The following is a 25,383-nucleotide window of genomic DNA, read 5'->3' on the forward strand; positions in this document are numbered from 1 at the left end:
TATGGTTTTAATAAACTGCAGTTAAGTGGCTAAAAACATTGCACTTCTAAGTACTTAAGTATTTAAAAGTATGCTTAAAGCTGCAGTAGGTAACTTTTGTAAAAATATATTTATTACGTATTTGTTAAACCTGTCATTATGTCCTGACAGTAGAATATGAGACAAATAATCTGTGTAAAAAATCAAGCTCCTCTGGCTCCTCCCAGTGGCCCTATTGCCATTTGCAGTTACAGACCGCTCCCGGTAAAAAATAACCAATCAGAGCTGCAGTCCGTAACTTTGTTTGTGTTCAAAATGTAGAAAAATGTATATAATAAGCGAGTACACCATGAATCCATTTTCCAAACCGTGTTTTTGGCTTGTCCTGAATCACTAGGGTGCACCTATAATAAGTGTTTATATTCAGACTATTTTAGATTGCTTCGGGGGTACCGCGGCGGAGTAACCCAGTACCTTTGTGATTCTTCATAGACATAAACAGAGAGAAGTAACACGCAAGCAGTTCTGTTTATTAACCGCTAGAGCGTCAAAAGTTACCGACTGCAGCTTTAAGTGTACTTTTTTTCTTTTTTCTTTTCTTTTTTTTACAAGGGCAGAATTACTTCAGTTGGAATGGTCTGATTGGCTCCGTTATCCAGGAGAAACTTCACAACCTCCAGATGATTCTCTTGTGCAGCCATGTAGAGAGGAGTGAAGCCCTTCTGTTGCACACAGACATAAACACACATATGCAGATACAATACCAAACTAACACAAGCACACAAATACACAGATGACAATACAAGCAGACAGATTTTAGTTTGGAGAGCTACACTATATACAGTCAAAATCACTGTATCATCCAACTGGGGAGAAGAAAACATACATTATGTTGCTTTGGGTCAACATTAGGTCAATACTTGCAGATATTAGAATACAGTAATCAACCCCTTGTTTGCCCACCTGAGACTGAGCATTGACATTAGCTCCATAGTTAACCAGCTCTGTGACCACCTGTTCCTGTCCAGCTAACGCAGCGATGTGAAGAGCAGTATTTCCTTTCTATGAGAGAAATATTTATTTAATGAAACAATTTTTTTTTTTAAATAAATAAATCATTTCCAGGTGAAAAAGTATGTGCTTAATTGAAATAAAGTTTAAGTATATTCTAGTTCACCATATGAACTAGATATGAACTTGTCAGTACAATCATATTTCAAAGACAACAGAATTATGAAATTACATAAAAAGATGTACATATATCCTACTAAAGTGGCTCCAAAAAGCACTCTAAAGTTCAGCTAATTGTATGAATTTAAACTATAATATAACTTTAATTAATCACAAATAACATGCAGTTAAGTGGCCAACAACAATGCTTTCCATTCACACTTAAAGTATATTAGATCATACTCTCTTTAAAAGTATGCTAAAATGTACTTCCTTTACATCATGTGTTTTTTAAGGTACATGTGATAAGATTAAGTTCTTGTAACTTCTTAACTGCTTCATGAATGTGAAAACTTGAATACTTGAACATCATACGTCATACTTGCAATAGATACATAAGATAAACTATCCCATTAGATAACTTAACTAAAATTAACTAAGTATGAGAAATACATATGTTGTTTGTAATGTTGGTTAATAAAAATACAATTGTTCCTGTTAGCTCAGGGTTATTACAAAATAGTTACAAAATTTGATTTAAAAAACATATTAGTACATGCTGAAATCAACATTAAGATTAATAAATGCTTTAACGCATTTAATTTTTCTTTAGTTCTTTTAGGCCGGTCAGTGTATGGTAAATAGTAAACTAATGTTAACAAATTATTGAAACGTGTTAAAACATCAAGTGGAAAAACAGCACAAGCACAATATTAAAAAAATTTAGGGAAATATATAACATATGAACATGTTCAAACTCAATGTGATGAATATATATTATGGTTACTCTGCTATGATACATGCACAAAATTGAGGGTGACTGACTTCACCTTCAGATCAGTTCGTTAAATGTAAATGTAAAACAACTCTGAAAATGTATTTATAGAATTATAATTTTTATTTATTTATATAACATTCAAATAGTTTTCATGGCCATCGCAGCTCTAACTCTTACCTTTGTGGATGTCTCAAGGACAATACCATGGTGCAGTAGTTCCAGCACCATTTTAACATGGCCTTCTTTCGAGGCCAAGTGCAGCCCATTGAGTCCATTCTGTAAAGGGAAAGAGACATCAGAGCAAACTCACTCTGAAGGTGATCTGATCTCAAACCAAATTGTCAGTACAGTCTTGTAATGTCACAAAGAGACAGGGGATGTGAGGGGATTGTAGATCACTCCGCCTTTCACAGAAGCATCATCAGATAACATCAACCAATGATGATGATGATAGTGGTGGTGGTGATTTAGATGGATGGCAGGCTGGTGGTCTCTCTGCTGGGAAGAATACGGGCCATGTGGGATAGGTCTAACCTCACACAGCCTTCCTTCAGCCTCACAGGACATGTGAGGTTGGACCTTTCTCACATTGCTGATATTATCCCCTCTGAGTGTAGAGACCACTCACCCCATCTCAATGTGACTCAAAGAAAGAAACGAAGGAACAAAAGAAGAAGAATGGATGGATGATGAAATTCCAAACAGTTATAAAGCAGCATCAGAATATCATACAACAGATGTATCATGAGATGTCAAACTCTGGGTTTCTGTCATTGGGAAAGGTGTGATGATCGATCAACTTGCATACCTTACACGGCCAGTCATACACATAAAGACACTGATTTCACTGAAATATGTGTTTTTTATATTAGTCAGTAAATAGTTAATGGAGATTTACATTATGTGTCTGATTTCACCTGCTACTGTAGTTTCCTGTAAATCAATATATTAAATACTGAGAGAACATTTTTTGGTCTCTTGGTTGGTACATACAGCTGAAATAAAATTAAATATAAATATTAGGTGAAAAACTAATGTCAAATTAAAATGAGAAAATTACATTAAAATTGCAAATTGGAAATAAATAAAAAGTAAACTGAACTAAATCTAAAATTTGAATAAAAAAGTAATAATAATAATAATAATGAAAAAACGAATATAATTTCTACAATTTTAAAATGTAAACTGAAAACTGAAAATACAAAACAAAAGCTAATTCAAAATATGAATAAAATCCATAATATTTTTGAAGAAAAAAAAGCAAGAATACAGTAGTTCTAAGCAGAATGCTATTGTGTTCTAATACAAACAAATGCAAATATAAAAAAATATATATATTTTCTTAATTAGTAAATAAAAAGATAAATGCATCCTTAATTTAATGGACAATTACATTAAGACAGAGAATATAGAAAGTATAAGTATACATATCTATGTACTGTTTGTTTGTTTTTCTTCCGAACTGACACATTTTTTTGTCAACAATTATTATTTTTTTAAATAGATTTTTGCTAAAAACAAGACAGCATTACATGAGACTGATATATTTACCAAAAACAAGTCTTTATATCACACACAATTTTGTTTGTCAAGTATATCTTGCTTTCAGAAGGTTTAGATATTTTAATTTAAGCCAAGATAATAATACTGTTTTTGCAGGATAGCCTACACGTGTCCTCGCTCCAGGGTTTTGTAGCAGGTTTTTGAAAGAGCTCAGAAGTGCATGTAGTCATGGTCACTCTCCAGAGAGCTCTGTGGACCTGTTCACATGTTTGCTTCAGTATGACGACTAAACTGTATAAAGTGCTGAAGTCTTCACTCGCAACACATGCAGTCATTAATCAAAGGGCATTATCATTTCAAATACCTCTGCTGTTCTGATGCATTCAGGCCCACCACACAGCAGAAAATGTCATTGTTCAAATAAGCTAAAGTGAAAAGAAGTGGACTTGATTGCATCTACTGCACACACACAATAAAGTCTGTGCACATGTCAGGCACAGAAACACAGAATTATTTTCCCCATTTTTCCCCAGAGGTCCACTAAGGTAAAGTAGGTACTTTAACACAGATATCAGGTGAAACCATCCGGCTTGCACCATGTATGCATACTCTTAGATGGCATGACATTTAAGTTGAACCAAAGATGTTCATCAAAGAACAGCAATTATGAAACCCTGAACACTTAGCTGCTCTCCATGAGCTGTACTCAAAAAACATTGTAAGGTTAAAAGTAGCTCCTATATCACCAGATTTTTGGAGAAACTCCAAAAATAGACATGTCAGTCCTAGAACCGGCTCCTAAATCTGTGAAAAGTTCAGGATTGTTCAATTCTACTGCTATTTAGGAGAACTCTTAAAACTCATTGTGCATATCTCTCCTCATCTTCATCACCCGAGAATAGCATTGATGGCATCAGTGTTTTTGTGGCGTTGAAAATCACTCGTAGGTTGGCCGGGAATAGCGTTCAGTACCAATCAGTTTCTCTCTGCCCAGCGCCTTACCATCTCTGGAACAAAATCCAGGAAAATATGGACCTTCTTCCCATTATAGGTGGTCCTTCTGCTCAGCAGATCTTCTGTACCCTCTTAAAAATAAAGGACCTTGGCATTGCTTCCATGAAGAACCTTTAACATCCGTGGAAGCTTTCCACTGTACAAAAGGTTTTTATAATAGAAAAGGCTTTTAAAATGTTCTTCACACTAAGGAAAAATAGTTATTTTAAGAATGGATCACTGAAAGGTTCTTTAAGGAAGCAAATATTTGGAGAACCAAAAGGAACCAAACTTTTGAAACATTTAAGGGTTGTGGAAGTTTTCCTTTCAAAAAGGTTGTTTATAGTGAAAAAGGGTTATTAAAAATATTCTTCACACTTAAAAAGTGAAAACATTGTTTGGGGAACCACAAATGGTTGTAAAATGGTCTTTCTGAGAAAATTCCCTTTTGGACACTTTATTTTTATGTGTTTAAAAATTGTTGTTGCATCACAGAAATAATGAAGTGTGTAAAGTGGCCCCATATGATCTGGCCCTGTGTGCTCTAGATGTATCTAGAAACTAGAAATAACACATCTTTCTAGAGCTCTGAGAGCACATTTTGTCTTTTAGAGATATGTCTATAAAAAGACTGACTTCTACAAACAGATATTTCACCTCTGAATAAAGCCTGGCTGGGACTCATTCAGACATGTTTATTCCTGAGAAAGTCTTACCTGATTGGCAGTGTTGATGTCGATGTCATTCTTGATGTGGTCTAGGACCTTTTCCAGATTACCTGAGCGAGCTGCACGGAGGAAACTGGTGGCAGCATCCGCCTGAGAAAAAACACAGGAGGTAATACAGGAGGATAGAATTGTAAAAATAAGACTTCGAATTTTTCATGACTTAATTGCATCGTGAGAAATATTTGCGTTTTGCCAACCATCTGTATATAATAGACTTGTAACTTCATATAATATCACATGTGAAGAGTGTTAAAAAAGATAACAAATTTGACAAAACGTTTGGTTAATAGTATATTTTTTTCTTTCTTTTTTCTTGTTTTTTTTTTTTTAAAAGACTGACATTGAAGTAAAATAACAACAACAAAAACAACAAAACTGAAAACACTGAAAATTAAAACAAATGAATGGACAAGCTTTTCAACATTAAATATATAGTTCATACGTATTTATAGCATGCATTCAAATTACCTCAAAGAACAGACACTGACTATATAATACTGCAAAAAGAAAGAATAAAAAGGATCTCACTCTAAAAAAAAATCAGACCCCGCCAACTAAAATGTTTCTATTGACTGATCACATCTACATTTTTCAGTTGGCCTTACTGAATTTGTGTGAATTGGTGATCTTATCTAAATATTTCAATTGGCCAAATTGAATTAGTGTGAATTTAATTTTAGAAATTCTATTAGGCCTATTGAAAAATTCACTAGAAATGTTTGAGTTGGAGAGGTTTTTATTTTATTTTTTTTTACAGTGAGCAGTGGTTAATTCATATTTTATCGACAGTTAAAACTAATTTGTTCAAATCAACCGATTCTCATTAAAACCAAAGTACAAAGACAGAAAGAGAAAAATGAAAGATGATTTTTTTTCGAATTCGATTTCTATTGCTGTGATCTTCCTAACTTTATCACATTCATCTAAATATAGAAAATGTCTTTCACTAAAAAGCAGAGAGTTTTTTTTTTCTCTCTCTCTCTTTTCAGAAGTGCATCTTCAAAATCTTGTTTAAAACATTTGGCATAAACTGTGAGAATTGAACCAAACGATGGTTTCTGAAAAACACACTCAGTGTAGAGAGGTTTACACACTTTCAGCCAAACATCAAATTATTTCTAAAAAGCCACTTTATATACAATATATAATTCCAGAGCAGCTCCCTTAGATTTTAATCCCACATCTGGATTCAATTGCTTCTGTGCTTTAAGTGCATTGAACAGGTTTCCACATCCTTAAGACTGAGATGTTTCTTTTAAATCAGTATAAGTTGATTGTATGTGTTGTGTTGTTGCTGTGGTGGAAGCACTGGGAATGTGTGAGAGTGTGAGAGTGTGTACCTTCACGAGCAGCAGGGATGGTTCACTGATCAAATATACTTGACAAGTACATGGAGACATGAGCACACTCAAAGTGTGAGTTGGGATGGGAAGACTTATGACCTCATAATTTTTCTCCCCCATGTCTTTGGCTGTGTCAGAGTTCACATACTACACTAAAGGGGTTTTGGGTCAGCAAGATGTTTTCTTTTTTTTATAAAAAAAATAAAAATAAATAATTATTCAGCAAGGATTAAATTAAATCGATAAAAAGTGACATTAAAACTTTTATAATGTTAAAAGATTTCTATTTCCAATAAATGCTGTTATTTCAAACTTTTCATTCATTGAAGAATCCTGAAAGCAAACTGTATCAGTTTCCACAAAAATGCTAAACTGTTTTCAACAAATCAGCATATTAGAATGATTTCCGAAGCATCATGTGACACTGAAGACTAGAGTAATGATTCTGAAAATTCAGCTTTGCATCACAGGAATAGATTAGATTTTAAAGTAGAATTTTAAGTAGAAAATAGTTATTTTAAATTACAGCCGAATAATATTTCACAACATTACTGTATTTTTGACTACATAAATGCAGCCTTGGTGAGCATACTGGTAAAACAATTATAGCCTGAAGTCGCTTTGGATAAAAGCGGCTGCTAAATGCATAGATGTAAATAAAAGATATTCAAAAATCTAAAGTAATCTTAGCAACCCCAAACTCTGAAACCATTAATGCACAATATCATAAAAAAGCATGGATTTTGCTGGACATGGGACACTCTATGTAGTAATAGTGTGAAGTGAGTGTAAGTTTTGCATATTTTTTTTGCATATTTTGTTTTGCATACACACACGCACATGCACACATAAACACATACATACACACTTATTTTATTTTTTACAGTTATTTATCCTAACACCACATGCTATTTTACACAGTCAAAGCAAAAGGGATGGCATCATAAAAAATGTATTATGTTTCAATATTTTAAAAATCTATTTTAAAACAATGTAAATGTTAAATAAATAAAAAAATAGAACAAAAATAATGTATTTAATCAAAATCATATGTAATTACTACCTGTTCAAGTAATACATTTTTAACCCTGAATTGAGTACCCAGTTTTGGAGTCCCCTACATGTGTAGAATGTGAGGTCACTGTACATGAGCGTGTGTTTGCAGCAGATAAGACGCTGGAGGCGAACATGTAGACCACACCTAATTCTTAGCCTCTGGCTTGCTAAATTCTCCACACCTCTTTGCAGTGAACCACTACATGTCAAGAGAACAAACAAAACATGGCAAAAGATGCTGTCTTGACCCTTCCAGTTCAAAAAGAAACCTGCCTTGGTAAAATAAAGCATAAATTAATAATGAAACATAAAATAAACCTCCTCATACTCAAATTATTAATATTGCATGATTCATAAACCAGACTCCCAGAACTGATAGGATTTCTTGGAAATTACATCAGGAAAGAAGTACATTAGAAACAAAATTATATTTTTGTCTTATACAGTCTCAAATGATATTTAAAGCAACAGTTAAAGAGAAACCCTTATAAAATGATATGAAAAAATATCAATAACCACTTCAGCACCCATCCCCAGCTTTCCTCCCCTCTCTAAGAGCAGAAGTACTGCAGCAGACAGGATGACATCATCTCTCAGACGCAACACTGCAGTGTGTGTGTTTATGACTGCATATTCAATTCACCTCTACTGAGAAACACACACAGAACAAAGAAAGGCAAACTCACAGAGAGAATGTGATCCATCACAATAACTGTGCTTGCACAGCAAACAACAGCCGCTCATACGAGACCAGGTGGTGATGCGTAATTCCCACGGAGGGAAAGTGAATGGGATTATACGTCACAACAACATAAAATTCAGCTCACACACATTAATGCGCAGCTATGTTCGTGTACACCATATATTCTAAATCTATACTTAAATCCTGTGTGACCATTTCCTTCTCCACATCAGAAGTTCAGATGATGCACAGGAAGCTTTTGTGATGTGATGTTGGTGTGTTTTGGACTGATTTAAAGAGCATGCATTGCTGTGGAGAGGTAAACTATCTCTCATCATAAATATTCAAATGCTAAGATATTTGCTAAATGCATAAGTATTTTCATGCATGCATGGGGACACAAAAAGAGAGGTTTCACTGACTATTCCTGCATTATATAAGATGGTGAACACATAAAAAGTGCAAATGTTATAAAAATTATGTTTGTGGCGATGTTTGCAACTGAATGTTAAAAGAAGTATAATCTGCTGGAAAAATAGCCAAAGTCCATTTAATTTTAAAATACAGTTAGCTGTAAGTCACATTTTAGCAATACTTGTGATTATTTGAATGTTTTGTTCCATAAGTTTAATTTTTACTAACAGTATAGTATGCATCATTTCAAGAAACTTAACACTAAAGCAAATCCGAACCCTAAACTTCGTTAATTACAGTAACTCAGTACTTTTTTTGTGTAGTTTCAGTAAGAAGGATATGATAAAATAACAGTGCTCCCAAAAAATTATATTTAAAATTAATCTAATCTGTAAGTCACATTGCATTATATCCAATATCAGATAAATATTAGATAAAATATCAAACCAAGTAGCATTTGTTTAAAAGATCAATATTACAAACAAACTTTACAAAAAAAGCATTTCACAAAATAAAAAGGCTGTACATTTTTAAATATTAAAAATAGGCAAATGTGCATGTTGTTGTTGTCCAACATTTGTGTTCATAGTGTGATGGAGTATACTGTAGCTGTAGTGAACTTGAAGGGAATCGATTTTATACATCCTCTAAAATCACTTTGACATCAGCTGAATAAAGTAATTGCAAAATGGCTCAGAAAAAAAAACATTTGTTTGGAGACACATTGTTTGAGATTTAGCAAATATTTGTAGGACCATTGAAATCTGCATCAAAAAACATATGTGATGTGAATTTCTTGTTATTCTTGTAAGAACGAAGGTGAAACTGTGAGTTCCTCCTTTAGAGGTTCCCTGTGCCCTATTAAGCAGTCTATAAACCAAGTGCAAAGATGTTTGTTCGTTCCAAAGCTACACAGATCACAAGCGTGAAAGTCTCCATTACTACCTTCTAACTTTTTTAATATCATGCATAAATGTGAATAATTTTATTCTTAGTCCTTTTTTTTCAGTGCTTTAACCTTCCTTGCACAGTATGTAAAGAAAGAAATCTTTATAGCATCTTTTGAGGGAACATTTTGCAACAATGCAGTTTCCTCTCTCTCTTGACTACAGTAAAATACATTTTAAATTTAGAGAAAATATGACTGCATATAATAGTTTGGGTTGGGACTCAAAGACCAGATTATCTACAAACGGGGCAAAGCCATTTTAAAATATAGCTGACTGGATGGCTGCTTTATAAATGTAGTCACATTTTTGTAAACAATTTGCCTATATTAATGTGTCTTGTTGCACAGGCTGCATGTATTTACTATAGTACAGTAAATGATGCATTATTTCAAGCAACTAATGTTAACACTTTAGTATAGGGACCAGTTCTCACTATTAACTAGTTGCTTACTAGCATACCTATTTTAAAATATTGACTGTTTATTAGTACTCATAAAGCACATATTCTGCATTTTAAACCCCTAATCCTACCAAATATCTGAATTGAACAACTACCCTGCTATCTAATAAGCAGCAAATTAAGAGCTTATTGAGGCAAAAGTTATAGTTAATGTTTTGTTCATAGCGAGAATTTGACCTTAAAATAAAATGTGACCCAACTAACACTAAAGAAAACTCTAACCTTAATGAATATTACGCAGTACTTTGTGTGTGTGTGAAATTACCGTATAATAAGGACACATTTAAATAATTGTTAGACTTTATTTTAGTGTCCTTGTTACAAAGTAATTATACATTTGTAATGAGTGATACATTTGTAACAAGTAATGAGTAATTATGAAGTAACTACATGTATTTACCACTGTATATGGTTAGGTTTAGTAATTAGTTTTTTTTTTTTTTTTTTTTTTTGCATGTGATAATGTATAATTTATTTCTATTACTAGTAAATACATGTAACACTGTAAAATAAAGTGTTTCCAAAATAGCAGAATATATTTAGTGGCCTAAAAACTTGTTTGCATGGAGTATTTTTAGGCATAAAAAAACAATCAACTGGAAACATGAGCAAGTTTCCACAATGTTCAATTTTGCAACATCTAACAAAAACAAGAAAGAAGTTGAAGGAATCTTCAGGAAAGTTGTACTTACTCCACAAATGATGGTCTTGGTTGGCATCCCAGTACACCCTTTCTCTTTCACTCTCTCTCTAGTTCTTTTGCCTCACTGCTTCCCAGTGTTACACTATCTGGGTGTAGGGGTCTAGTTCCCCCTGCACGCACACATACACACTTGTGAGGAGCTGGGTGGGGCTGGGGCCTTTGAGGTCAAAGGGGTTTATCTCCAGAGGAATGCTGTCAATATCGTCACACACACACTTCTACCCAAAACTAGATAATGGCATAAGTCTCTCTCCCCATTTTTCCATTCCGTCGAGTATTCTCGATCTGCGTAGACCTGTCTGATGCATTCTGACAAGCAAAGGGCCCTTCTGAATGAGCTTTTGGGAAAAGGACACATTATGTGTGTGTGTGTGATTGTGAGGTTTGGCACTGTTTCAGTCTGCAGAAGGACTTACAGTGACAAAGACGCTTGGAGGGCTGGGGTGGGGGGTACTTCAGGAGTACCAAGCCTGGTGACAATGGACCAGACACGGATGGGGAGGGCATGGTGTGTGTATGTGTGTGTGTGTGTGAGGGGGCCCAGTCTCTTTCAATAAAAGATCTGTCACTCCCAGCCTGAAAAAGCCCCTCCATCTTCTCTCTCCTAGGCCCATGCTGGGAAAAGCACATCTACGCCAGAGGTATTCACCCCAAATAATGTGCGTTGTAGAAGCGGATGGAGCAAAACTACATCTAGAGCTAGGAGAGTTTTCTAGTGAGCAGCTTGACATGGAGGAAGTGGGATTACTATTGTGATTCCCTCTCGAGGGGATTTATGGCAGAGGCAGTGAATCACACGGCCCTTTGAGGGAACTCAGGAATCAAGAGGTGATTCAAAGAAACTCTTTCAAAGAAATAACAAGAGCTATTCCCGTTCTGCAGTTATTTTTATGACCCATTAATACACTGTTGTTGTTGTTGATTTTTTTTCTTTACAAATCTAATTTAATAAAGCAAGTACATTAACAATAAAAAAGTTTTACAACAAAATACTACCCAAGTCTTTCAAATTCTAAATTTCACATTTCATTAAATGTGTTTTTGATTGTGAAATGTACTAGCAATTTCTAAGTAAAAACTGTTTCTATTTTTATTTTATTTTTTGTTATAAGCTGGTATACATTTTATTTTAAGGGGGTCCATTTTACAATGTAATTATACATTTAGGTACTAAGCCATATTAATTAACTACATGTACTTGGTTAGGGTTAGGATTAGCATTAGTGTTCAGTTTAGGGTTACTGAGGATAATAAGGGTTTTTAATTATGCATAATTCATTGTTATTATAATATTTAGTACATGTTATATGTAACAAGGACACCTTAAAATAAAGTGGTACCGTAAATAGCATAATATTGATGATATTTAGTTGCAGTTGCCTTCAGAATCCAGTCATTTCAATAGGAATCGATACAGTTTCACCTGAGAACCAAAGAGTTCCCATTTGAATCAATTTAGTCACTTGAAATTAATGTCCTGACCAACAGAAAGCTGCTTGATTTGAAATCGACTTCAGTGTGTGCTGTGCTTTACACTGCAATGCTATTGAAAACAGACAATATAAAATATTTCAAACTATCAATACTACAATTTAGGGGTCAATTTTATAAATGTACTGCTTTCGTTTGAGAGTTTGTGGTTCGTATGTTGTGTTTCTTAAGTTGAAATGTTTTCAACAAAATTATTTTCCCTATAACACCCCCCCCCCCATGTTTTGATATCACTTTCGATTACTTTTTGTTAAAAAAGTCAGTTGCTTAGATAATTTAAAGTTTAAATTTAATTTTTACATTTTTCCAATTTCAAAATTAACCATGTACTGTAATCTAACATTTTACATATATACTAGGAAGTTCAATCACAATCCCCACTGTGCAGTGGCTACCTTTTTTAGGCCCCATCCCTTACCCTGCATCCTGTTCAATTTATTTATTCATTTATTTTCATTTTTTTAAATAAATCAAATAATAATTAATAAAGTGTAGTATTCCAAAAATATAATGTTATACTTAATTATTTATATATAAATTACCAGCAAAGTTAACCAACCAGAAATGAGCTATACAAGAATGAAATCTGACTACCTTCAATGGGGTTTTTAGGATAACAACTATTTTAATAAAGTACATTTAATTATCACAATACATTAATTTAAGTTTGTAAACATGTCTTTGTTTTCTTTTAGTGTTAAAACTCACACTGGTAATGGGGTAGGTTGAAATATCTACTATTTGTGCCTGATTAATTATGCAGTTTTGTAGTTAATTCTAAATTACTGAATTAATTTGTCACATAATTATGGGAATATTATAATACAAATCTTGGTAATGCAAATGCACATGTAACTATAGTTTCTCACCTGTTTACCTGCAATGCCCCGAAATACCAGATTTATTTCATAATAAAACTTAAAATACTTGTTCACTCCATATTGAAAATTATGTAATTTTTAATTTGTAATTAGACTGTTGTTACTTAAATTGTATATTAATACAACAGCAAAAGGACACATAGCATAATATTGGTCAAATAAATAAATAAATGGAATAAAGACTTCGTAATATCAGCCACTAGAGGGCGCCGCATTTGTTATGTGTGGCTAGTGCAAGCAGAACTCGATGAGTATCCTGTGCTACATAGATGCAGCATTGTCCTCATGTGTTGTTTCAAATTCATCTCAAATCATACCCGTCAAGTAATTGACTGCAATGCTAGATACTTACATATTAATGTGAAAATAATACTCTTTGGTTGTCTTATCCATTATGTCTTAACGTGCATCACTTATAAACACGTCAATCAGAAATTGTTACATAATCATAAAAATATGATACAAATTGAATTATTTTCAACCCTCACATGTATATATCAGAAATGACTGCAATCCAGCTGCAATGTAATTATAGCATTCAGTCCCCAAATCATGAAAGTAGCCTACTTCTATAAAAGTGACTTGAATGCATTCTACTAGAACTATCAGCAGCATTGAACATTGTGAATTCTCCTTTTTACTACCGATGAAGTAGACATTACAGGCTCAGAACAGAACTAACCAGATACCATGAAAAGGATCTGCTTCATCTCTATACCAGCTTTGTGGTAGTACTTGGATCAAATGTACTCTGCCTTCACACCAAATCTCTTAGAGGAGTTATCACCTGGAAATGTATCTGTGCATGGATGGATAAATGCCCATCATCTGAAGTGGAATTTACTGAAAACCACTCTGCTGTTCATCCTAGCCACAAAACATCCTTGCCAGGACCTCGTCATAGACAACACAGTCATTTCCCAACATAAAGCCAAGAACCTTGGCACCACACTGGACAACGGTCTGTCATATGCATCCCACATACTATCCACATTCAGTGTGCAAAAACAACAGGGAACAACATCTCAGCAACAACTCATCACTGGGGCAGCACCCTCAAAAGGATTACATAAGGCCCATTCACACTGTGTAGCTCTAGAAACTTGTCAGCAGGGTTGTTCCTAGAGAACCAATTTCTCCCTCTGGCATTTTCCTGCTTGCATTTGCACTGACAGCAGGAACTCTGAAGTGGCTGACAGCAGCATCTTTATTCCTTTCGTATGCCTTTGAAATTAGCATACACTATGTCACTGTTAATTCCTATTGAACTGTTTTAGACCCTACTCTGAGGTATGAGCTAATTTAGTTCCCCTAAACATGCCAAAAAGCAGTAACTTACACCAACAGTTTGAAAACACCTTTACTTACCCCTAAAAGGTTCATAGCAGTACTTTAAGAATATATTTTACTTCTACAAACATGCAGATTTTGAGGGCAGATAAGGTACAAAGTTATAGGTCCTACCCCAGTGACAAGCTGTTTTACCTCTAAAGGTAAAAATTTTGCAACAAAAAAAAATTCTGGCGTTGTGCAGTCAGTACAGAGTCAGAACGTTCTAGACACTACTGCTAAGCCCTAGTCTAAGGTGTTATCTCTTTTACTTTTAGATAATTTTCTGAATTGCTGTTGAGAACAATTATCTTACATACAGTACAGTATGAAGCTAAAGAATAGAAATCATCAGCCACTATGTCAACATGCTCTGAGGTCCTGGTAAGGAGTTAAAAGCGGTTGATAAGACTTCCTCCATGTTCATCCTTACGCCAGGAAGATCATACAAAAGAGTTTAGGTGGAGTTTGCTTGGTGGAAACACCCAGAATACAACGTTTGATCAGTTTAATCCTCCTTGGAATTGTCTGGTGTCTTCAAAGTTGCAAAAAACAAGCAAAAATCAAAACTATCTTCATGTTTTCAGCTTATAGATCAGCATTTTTGTTTTTTATATTCCACTTTCTTCAGCTGAGTGTCTCAATCAGCTGTTGGTAGTTTAACCCAGGGGTTTCCATACTGGTCCTGTAGGTTCTTGTCCCAACATACCTGCCTTGAAGTTTTTTAGTAATCCTGAAGACCTTGTGTGTGTAATTGCGTTTGGAACTAAACTCTGCAGATCAAAAGCAGGAACGGGCAAGCCTGACCGAACCCCTCTTGAGGGGTTTTTTTTTTCACCACTTGTCCTCCCCATTCAATATTGATACACTGTTTCTTAAATGAGTGGTATTTCCATCTTTGGGACACGTATACAGCAAAATATCGTCCAGATTTTGAGCCCACTTGGAGTAATGAAAGGTTTGGGTTGACAAGAATGTTGGAAATGTAGTGCACTTGCTCCTTTCAGGTACTCTGAGGACATCTTGATCCATCTCTTCAGAGGAGGCATGTTCTGAACATAGTCTTCTATTCCAAGACAGTAAAGGGTTCAGATGAGGAACCAGCCTGAAGTTTAAGCAAGGCTAAACGTAAAAAAAATCAAGAGAGGCATGAAATCCTCATTGGTCCTGCTGTCATCTCATCCTTTATTTACTTTGTTTTGACATTTTACCACATGCAGTTCTAAAATACAACTACCATCACATACTCCTTAACATTGAACTACAGCAACAACTTTAACATTACCTACAGTAGCTTACCCCGGGAGAGATTCTGTAGAATAAAAGCAGAAAAATATGTAACCATTGCACAAACAAACATCATGGGAGTTTCATGCATGGCAACCACCCCTTTGTAGTATCCTGTTAGTTAACATCCAGTCCATGGAAGGCAAATGGTGCATATTTCAAACCAGGGTTAAATAATAGGATATTAAAGACCGAAGCATTGACTCCCTGATCATGGTTGACTTCCTTAATCTGGCTCCCTTGATGTTGGATTTCAGGTAGAACATGGATCCTGGATCAGCCAACTTTGCTTCTCTTGGTGCAAGTATTACCATTATTTATTGTAGCCATTTTACTCAATTAAAACCTCCAAAACAACCTCTAACCTCAACACATATATTAACCCTGACATCGAAAAGCCATCTGGTTTCAAGACATAAAAAGATAATAATATAGGAATACTTATGTTTGGCCTAGACCACACAATATAGTATTTGTCAGTTGATTCATTCTGTGTTCATCACTAGAGCTAAATTAAACAAAATGAATATAAGAGGCCTTTTTCTTAGCAGTTAGTGTGACAATACAAATATCACTTGCCCAACCTGGTGTGCTGAAACCCGTGTCTTCTCTGAATCTTCCCTGAATTTTATCTTTCTGTCCTTCCTCAGCTGTCCTTGTGAAATCTATCCATGGATTTGCTCATCCATCAATTCATCTGGCCGACTGATTTCCCGTTTCTCCATCTATCGTCTATCTATCACAATATCTGTGCATTTTATAACAGTCCTTAGATTCTACACATGCAAATTTTGCCATTTCTATTGCCTATATTTCTAATTCAAACTAAACTTCAAATGAATCAGGAGTTTTAGTAATTGTAGAGAGGAATGTTGAGCACAATATTCTTTAAATATAAAAAAAATCATCAGTGAGGTTTTTGACTTGGCTAATAACATTGTAGAAAAGAAGTACACTTGAATGCACACTTGTAATGTACTAAATTGAGAACACTTTAAAAAGCGCACTTTGAAATATTGTAAAATAACTTTTTTCTTCAAAGTATTTTTTAATTAATTATGTATTAATTATCCTTTGAGTACTTGAACGTACAGTAGTACACTTATTTTAATATGTCGACTAGCATACGAAAAGCAAATGTAAAGCACTTGATTTGATTTAAAGTTCATAGCAACTTTTTAACAAATGTGTAATTACTAATGCCTTTAAATACATTACACACAAGATTAGAATGAAGTGTACTTGTTTTCCACAAGAGGACTCAATCACACATTTTGTAATTTAAAATGTAGCTCTTGTTGTAGATATTTGTACATTTATAAATGGTACTTAGGCATAAGCATAAATGTGACGTGAGTCAATCAGTACTCATAATACACAAGTATCAAAGAACTTTTGTAGTTTTGAAATTTAACACTGACTTTGATAAATCTTCCTTATGTTTGTGTTAGAACACAGCTAACAAAGAAACACATGAAAACACAGAGCAGTTTCATATTTGTACAGAATTAAACCATTGGAAGTGGCCAACATTTGATCATGTTGCTATAAAACATCTTGGGAGGCTGTACATAACTTCAGTCACTAACCAGAGACTAGCTGTGAGCTTAAGACTAAACCTGGCAACAAAAAAATGGGTGATTTTTTTTATTTATAGAACAATTATTATTTTTTAACAAAAATTTTGTCCATCAGCTGCAAGCAGGTAGTTGACACACTTTTGAGAAGTCGACACATAATATGTAATGCATCTAAAACTATTTTAAACAGTTTATTGATAATTATTTTATAGTTATTATAAATTATATGCAGCTTCTATGATTATCAATATATTAATTCACAGACTGTATGGAATATTTGAAAATTACTTCCACAGAACTATTGTGAATGGCTTTTTTGGTAATAATGGATGTCCAGAGTAGACCTCTTTCAGCCTCTAAAACGTGTCGCTCACACTATTTTGAATTTTGTGTATTGTGCTTGTTTGGATGGATAATTGAAGACTAAAATTGAGAAGAGTGGGGTAAGATGTGCCACTTTTTTTTGGCAAATTTCTTCTAAGCAAGGAAAAATGAGAGGTAAAATGGGTCACAATTTATTTCAGGGTCCAAAACTTGCTATTAACAAACTATTAACTTTTACTCAATAAAATCCTAATTAGCTGCTTCTTAATAGTTAGTGAGATCATTGTTACGTTTAGGTATTGGGTAGGATTATGGATATAGAATATGGTCATGTAGAACATGTACTAATATGAATAAGTAATAATAAACAGCAAATACTGTGTTAATAATAGGCATGCTTATTAACTATAACTGGTGAGAATTTGTCCCTATTCTAAAGAGTTAACGTAAAATGAATACACCTCTATACATTTTAGGACGTCTGTTATAAACTGAAATAATAAAGATTGAGCCTAAAAAAAAAGAAGAAAAAATAATAATAAACATCCTAGTCTTCTTTTTCTGCACATTATTCACATTTCCTGTCAAAATCAGTCTGAATATTTGAATACAGTCATATAAATGTATTTAGTATTTAGTATTTCTTTTATTAATTCTAAATCTATTTCTAGTACCGCATTTAGAGGCTATGGAGACCCTGAGGGAACAAGATGATAAAAAAAAAAAAAAGAGATGCACTTTTGTCATGTGCAAAACATCCAGCAGTGACACATCTTACCCCACTCTCAACAACCTTGAGCTCATGACCACAATAAAAACAAAACTATTCTAACATCTCAGCAGGGTTTAGAATTAAGATTAGAAGATGTCTTGAAAATCTGTCTCAATCTTCCTTTCATTCAGAGAAATATATAGAAAAACTGGAGACTTACCTGAGTCCCAGATGGTCAAAGCATTCTTTAAATAGAAACACTAACACTACACTAAACATCCAATCCACAACACAGCACACACACTATGAGATGAGCACCATCACAACACAAGAACACGTACAGCACAAACACAGAAGCACAGATGAAACAAACTGAACCTCACTCACCACACAGATTCAGCTCTCACGGCCCAACACGGACAGATGTGGATAGTGTATAAACATCAACACACGTCAGTGCATGCAGAGGTGTCTGAATACAAATGTGTTCACATGGTCAAGTGTTTGTGAGTAACACATGTGCAAAGTACACTTAAGAACCCACAGGTAAAATAGCTTTGTTTGACTTCATCCTTATTGTATCCTACTCATACTGTGCATGTAATTTATGTTATGTTAAAGTGATGTGTTGGTAATTTTTAATAATTTTTTTTTTTGCCCGTGGATGCCCGTTATGATGTGAGTACACTGATAAATGCAAAAATAATCCACACATCACAAAACAGAACTCAAAATCTGAACGCAACCAAAAAAATCTCAGAAAACGACCAGGTGAAACAAACAATAAACAAAGAAACCAACAACAACAACAACAAACTTGTCCAGCCTGGACCACTACCACATCTACCATTACTTAAAAAACAAAGCCAGCTCAACACCAAACAGTAATACGAAACTCTCAAATAAAACCACAGTTTTGTTAAACTGAATCTTACATAAAAATGTTATGGTGCCAAAATCAAATTCACAAGAAAAAGAATGCAGATGAAATTAGAACCACTACACCAAAAACACTAACAACAATGACAGAAGCATATCCAGTGACAGATAATGTCCATATACAATATGTATATGTTTATAAATATATGTGAGAATAAAAATTTAGATATATGTTGCAGATATTTACTGTTTCATCATAGTGCCACACTCCCTGGCCATCCGGCAGCTCAGAGCTCACACTATTGTCCTGATCGATTAGCCAGCGATGAACGACGTGGGCCTAAAAGGACACACGACATAAAACACAAGAAGCAATTAAACCTTCGCACTCTTGAGGTAAAGAGAGAGAACGAGAGACAGATACAGACAGAGCAACAGAAAGAGACAGAGTTGGAAGAGAAAAGAGTCCCATCTATTGCTTTATATGAATGAAAGAGCGTACGCTTGAATTAGTCAGGTCATATAATGAGAGAAGGCAGACAAACGTGAAAAAGAGAGGCAAAATGAGAGGAAAGTGCGGGAGAATAAAGGGGCACAAACAAACCCGGGGGAAATTGATAGCTTAAAGGAAATTTCAAATTTTCTCCAGTAGGTGTCGGTTAAATATTAACGGTTTCTATCACAAAAAATTCCTTAGAAAAAAAAAAATTCTATGAGAAAGAGTTGAGACCTGAATTGTGTTTTTCTGCTATAGGGATATAAATTATAATCATCTTCCTACTGTTGTGTAAACTGGATATAAAGATTTTTGCTATGGAAACTAACAGACAACACATTCACACCAGTGAGATAGTGAACATGTTGACAAGCACTTGTGTAACTCACTGACCCAATATAATCTCATTTGAGAATTTGCATGGATTTTATAAAATACATATGTAAAGCTTTCAAAATGTAATACAAATACATTTATGATAAAATAAAATTTATGATATTTTACATTTCTATTAAATATAATATAACTGTAAGATGCTACCAGTACATTTACAATGTCATCAGAATTTCAGAATGTACCCAAATGTACAAAAAAGTAATTTGTTTTACCTTTAAATGTTACATACACTGTTAAGCAATGAGATCAGGCTGACTGTGTGTCTGTGTCTCCATGGGGTTACTTGCCATTTAGCAGATGCTTTTCATTTGCAGTGGTTTAGTTAACATTTAAATTAAGTAAGGTTCTATCTGTAGCTGACTGAACCTTGTACGTTAATTTACCCAAATGTTTTCTTAATAGTGGTAAACGAACCCCTTAAATTAAGAAAACCATAGAACATAGTGTACAGTACATAATAGAAATGATGCCCTTGTAATTTTTAAAAGTGTTAATATTTGTGTGAACAGAAAGGTTTTTTTTTTGTTAAGTTTGGGCGATTCTGTCCAGCAATGGCAAACTTCATGATTGAGTGTTGCAAAACATGGAAGAAGCTCCAGAGATGAACAAAAAAACAACAACAACAGCAAAAAAACACCTTTAGATCACCTGATTTTACAAATAACAGAAAGCTTGGGTAAGTAGATGACAATATATTTTAATATTTAGGCAAAGTTTAAATGCAAACTTCTTAAATGAGTTGATAACAGCCCCAGAGTGACATCATGGGATTGAGAATAAAAGTACATAGGGTGACATTTTTTTTTTTTTTGAAAAAGAGATTTCTAAAGCCTTTAAATAACTCGAAAAGTGCATATTTAGTTTCTGCTTAGCCTAATGAAGGCTCCACAAAACTCTTTCGTAACCTTTAGGGACATTATGTTCATGATATGCAACACAGTCACACACAAAACATTCCTCAACAGAAAATTACTCAAAATACCAAAATTCTCTCACACTGCAGACTTCAGCAAAGGACAGTCACAGTCAGCCAATAAGGTCAATGAGAGAACAGAACACGAGGATGAGATAGCTGAAACAGCTGCAATAAAGGACGGTGGCAGCTTCTCATTCAAATATTATCTAAAGAGTATAAAAATAATAGCTCTAAATAAAGCAATAGCTAAATATCTCAAAATCCTGGTAGCCCCAAATTCACACCATTGGTTGAGTCAGAAGTTGAGATGTCAGACTGTTTAAACAGTCTTAAATTCAACAAATGTTATCTCCGATGGAAAAGAAGAAAGCACTTGACTGAAAACACTGAAATAAAAAGTTTCTTCTGATACACTTTTTAAATGTTTAATTCAATTATTTTGTCTAGATAAAATGACAGTGTAAAAACTGCATAAATTTTGTCAAAAAGTGCAGCTTTAATATTGATCAGGTTCAGTCAGGTGGTGTGCTTTGTCTGTATAAATTTTCAAAAACAAACATTATTTAAACTATATATATATATATATATATATATATATATATATATATATATATATAGTTGAAATAATGTTTATTTTATATATATATATATATATATATATATATATATATATATATATATATATATATATATATATATATATATATATATATATATATATATATATATATATATATATATATATATATATATATATATACATACATGCAGTTACAATGATGGACTACTAGAGCCTTCAAAAAGGATGCAAAAGCAGCATAATGTTATCATTAAAATGGTCCAAATGACTTGTACATTGTTCCAGGTCTTCAGAAATATCAGTAGCAGTTTATTTAGAGCCCTGTTCCGTGTGTGTATACAATGTACTTGTTATACCAATTACAATAACTGGTTAATAACTGGGTATTAACCCCAAACCTACCCCTAAGCTAACTTTGTAACTAATCTTTTATTTCAATTACACTTTAAGCTGTCAGTGATTTTTTTGGGTAGGGTCCACCACTTTATATAAACCTCACATGTGAATGACAATGTACCACTGCAGAAGAATATGTATAAGACCTAGTATTTTGAAGTTCGTCCTATCATATATACATATATGCATTTAAAAGAAAGTACAGTACAGATGCCTTCTATATATATTTTTTAACAATACTAGTAAAAGAGTTAATGAAGATGCAAAAGGTTTAAAATAAGAAGATGGGGGAGGGACTTCACAGATTTCCATGCAGTCTTGCTGCATCAGCAAACAGTTCAGAGGTACGGCAAGCTCACAAACAGACAGTGAAGAGAGAGAAGGGAGAGCTAATATAAGTTTGCCTTTAGATATTCAAACTTACAAAAGACTTCAAGTAGAGCCCCATCTGACCAGAGGTTCTTAAGTCAAAAATTATATTATTTGACATCACTGAGTGATACAGTGATGTATGCCAGCAAAACTAATTTGGTAACACTTTAGATTAGGGAAAACGTATTCACGATTAACAATGAATTTTCTCTCAACGCATTTCTAATTTGCTGCTTGTTTATAGTAAGTTAGTTGTAAGGTAGTTGGGATTTAAAATATGGTAATGCAGAATAAGGCATTGATATGTGCTTTATAAGTACTATTACTATTACTATTATAAGTACTAATTAGCAACTATTTAGTCGTGAATAGTGTTTCCTAATCTATTTTTATATATTGCATAGAAATATCTCTTTGAAGTAACAGTTGCAAGTTACCACTGTTTATAGGACAGTAAACTAAATGCAAGTTTTTATTCATTCATTGCTTAATTTTCTTTAAAATTATGTTATCATGCATTGAACGAGGTACACTATTTTCGTGAAAAGCCACTTAGTCTTTAGTGTGAAGAGGGGCTAATGAAATTTATATTGTGGAAATGATCATGTCCACATTTAAATTAACTGTCTATAAACTTGTGTTTAACAGTCAAAAACAAAATATTGTAGGCTATAGTATACTGTAAATCAGATATTCATGGAATTATTTCATGTCTATTGGCCAACATCAAATGACATTGCCCTGTTTTCATATAACAAAAGTAGAGAATAACACTAATTCTTGGCCATTTCTTTTAGGGCCATTTTTACTAAATAAGGCAAATTAGCAGGTGATTTACTAACAATGCGCAAATTAAAGAACACAAACTCAACATCTCTTTACATCAACGCAATATACCCTCAACACTCCTAGTTGAGGGTTCCAAGTCTTCTTTTATTTCCTGAAGCAAATTAAAAATAACATGACTTGGCAAACTATATTTTCCTGTTCTTCTTGCATTCCAAATAATTTACATGTGGGAAAAAATCCTCTCCCTTCTCTTTCATCCATGCGTTGCCTCCTCCTAGCAACACATTGCAACAATTTAAAGTGCAAAATAGTTTTAAGACATGCTTTTTTGGGCATTAAATAATGGCGCAAATACCAGTAATCTTAAGAGTGCAAATATTAGTAAAACACGTTGCGTGATTCATTTGAATACTCTCCTCCAACAGATTTTGTGTCTGAAAGGGAAATTTTTTGAAATGCATATTCAATAAGATCAGGCACAAAAATAACTGTCCACACTTTTTCAATGCTAATTCTTCACTGCGTGTCTTTAGTAAAACCTATACTATTCTAACACCAAAAGACAGTTTGTGCTGGCGCAAGCTGTTAATAAAACTGTCCCAAAGTCTGCAGTTGGATCCTGAGAACTGAACCAACAGATCAGTCTGATTCCTGAGTGGTTTATTGGAAAGATCTGTCACAAAAGAAAGATTCGTACACAAATCAGATTGATCCAACTCACTGACCAATGGCTTACTGGAGGAAAGATAATCAGTGGACAAAGCTATCACACAAAGCAATCGTTTATATAGCAAAGTCATAAGGTACTTTTTTTTATCTTTATTGATTTCTTAAAGATGAAAGTGCTAAAACCATGCAAGTAATGAAACCTAAAGGAATGGATGTTGACAAACGGGATTGCTGAATACAGAACTTGAGTTTAGCCATATCCACTGAGGATATAACTGTTATGCTGGTCTGAGCTATTCTTTTTAGAGAGTGTCAATGGCAGCAATGTTTTTAACGCAATCCTTTTATTATCCTAAATTTAGTAAAACAAATATAAAAATAGACTTTATGCACAGTTAAAAAGTTTGGGGTCATTACGATCAAGACTCATTAGACCAGGCAAAATTTCTCTAGTCTTCAACTGTCCAATTTTGGTGAGCTCATGCAAATTGTAGCCTCTTTTTACTATTTGTTGTGGAGATGAGTGGTACCCTGTGGGATATGTATTTATGTAGGGGTTAGGGTTAACCCTGCAATTAAGCACTGCAAATTATCATATTTATATATTTATTTATATATATATATATATATATATATATATATATATATATATATATATATATATATATATATAGGGCCTACTATAACATACTGTATATATAAAAGGTTTTTACCCTGAATTAGCTGTATAATCCAAATGGAGCAGATGGTTCTGTTAGAAGAAAAAAAGAGTTGCTGACAGAGGATGAGAGGAATTTCTTACAGCAGTTGTTTATGATTTATCTGTGACTTACAGAGGCGCGCTTACCCTCCCTGACACTCTAATCGAGTTCTCAGGCTCTTTTTTTCAATTATTATTATTTATTTTTTTACATGAAGGAAACCCGTCTTTCCCAGACTATTTTTATCAGGCAGGGCATTAGCATGATAAAACATTGGCAGAAGAATAGACAGTAACAAAGAACCAATGCACAGAATTTCAGAGCATCTTTCCTCCCATTTAGCATGAGAGGCCTGGGTATTATTCCTGTCAGAGCATCATAATTGCCTTTCAGACCACCTCTTTTGTGCTTGCTCTTGAGTCTTAGCAAATGCCTTTTCAGTCTCTCTCTCTCTCTCTCTCTCTCTCACACACACACACACACACACACACACACACACACTCACTACTACTTCTTTTATTTTCACATATACACACGTAGCACACACACACACACACACACACACACACACACACACACACACACACACATACACACACACACACATTTATACACATCTTTACACACATCTTTTATAAATGTTTTTATTAACTCCATAAAATACTTTTTTTTAATTGTATGGTTGAGTGGTGGATGTGACTTACATTTTAGTAGGTCTGAAAAAGAAGTGTTTAATTGTATTTTTAACACTTGTTGTGTACTTCAAATCTTACAAGTGCTTTTAAAAAACTGTACTTGCATTTAATATAATACTGATGAAAAAAAG

General features: G+C 33.8%; 1 protein-coding gene across 5 annotated transcripts in view; it reads right to left on the reverse strand.

The window, feature by feature from the left end:
• The window catches only part of ank1a (ankyrin 1, erythrocytic a), a 124,246-nt gene that overhangs the window by 53,574 nt on the left and 45,289 nt on the right, over window positions 1–25,383 (reverse strand). For 4 of the 5 annotated variants that reach the window (XM_052556623.1, XM_052556622.1, XM_052556621.1 and 1 more), the window contains exons 1-5: window positions 10,749–10,913; window positions 5,140–5,241; window positions 2,105–2,203; window positions 943–1,041; window positions 603–701 (exon numbers count right to left, since the gene is read on the reverse strand). In XM_052556623.1, the coding sequence (XP_052412583.1) occupies window positions 603–701; window positions 943–1,041; window positions 2,105–2,203; window positions 5,140–5,241; window positions 10,749–10,775 (426 nt within the window). In that variant the 5' untranslated portion in view covers window positions 10,776–10,913. Of the gene's footprint in view, window positions 1–602; window positions 702–942; window positions 1,042–2,104; window positions 2,204–5,139; window positions 5,242–10,748; window positions 10,914–19,489; window positions 19,583–25,383 lie in introns of those variants that run through there. The other variant, XM_052556628.1, reaches the window with a different exon arrangement.

The sequence above is a fragment of the Carassius gibelio genome, chromosome B5 (genome assembly GCF_023724105.1).
Source record: "Carassius gibelio isolate Cgi1373 ecotype wild population from Czech Republic chromosome B5, carGib1.2-hapl.c, whole genome shotgun sequence".
NCBI classification, from domain to species: domain Eukaryota; kingdom Metazoa; phylum Chordata; class Actinopteri; order Cypriniformes; family Cyprinidae; genus Carassius; species Carassius gibelio.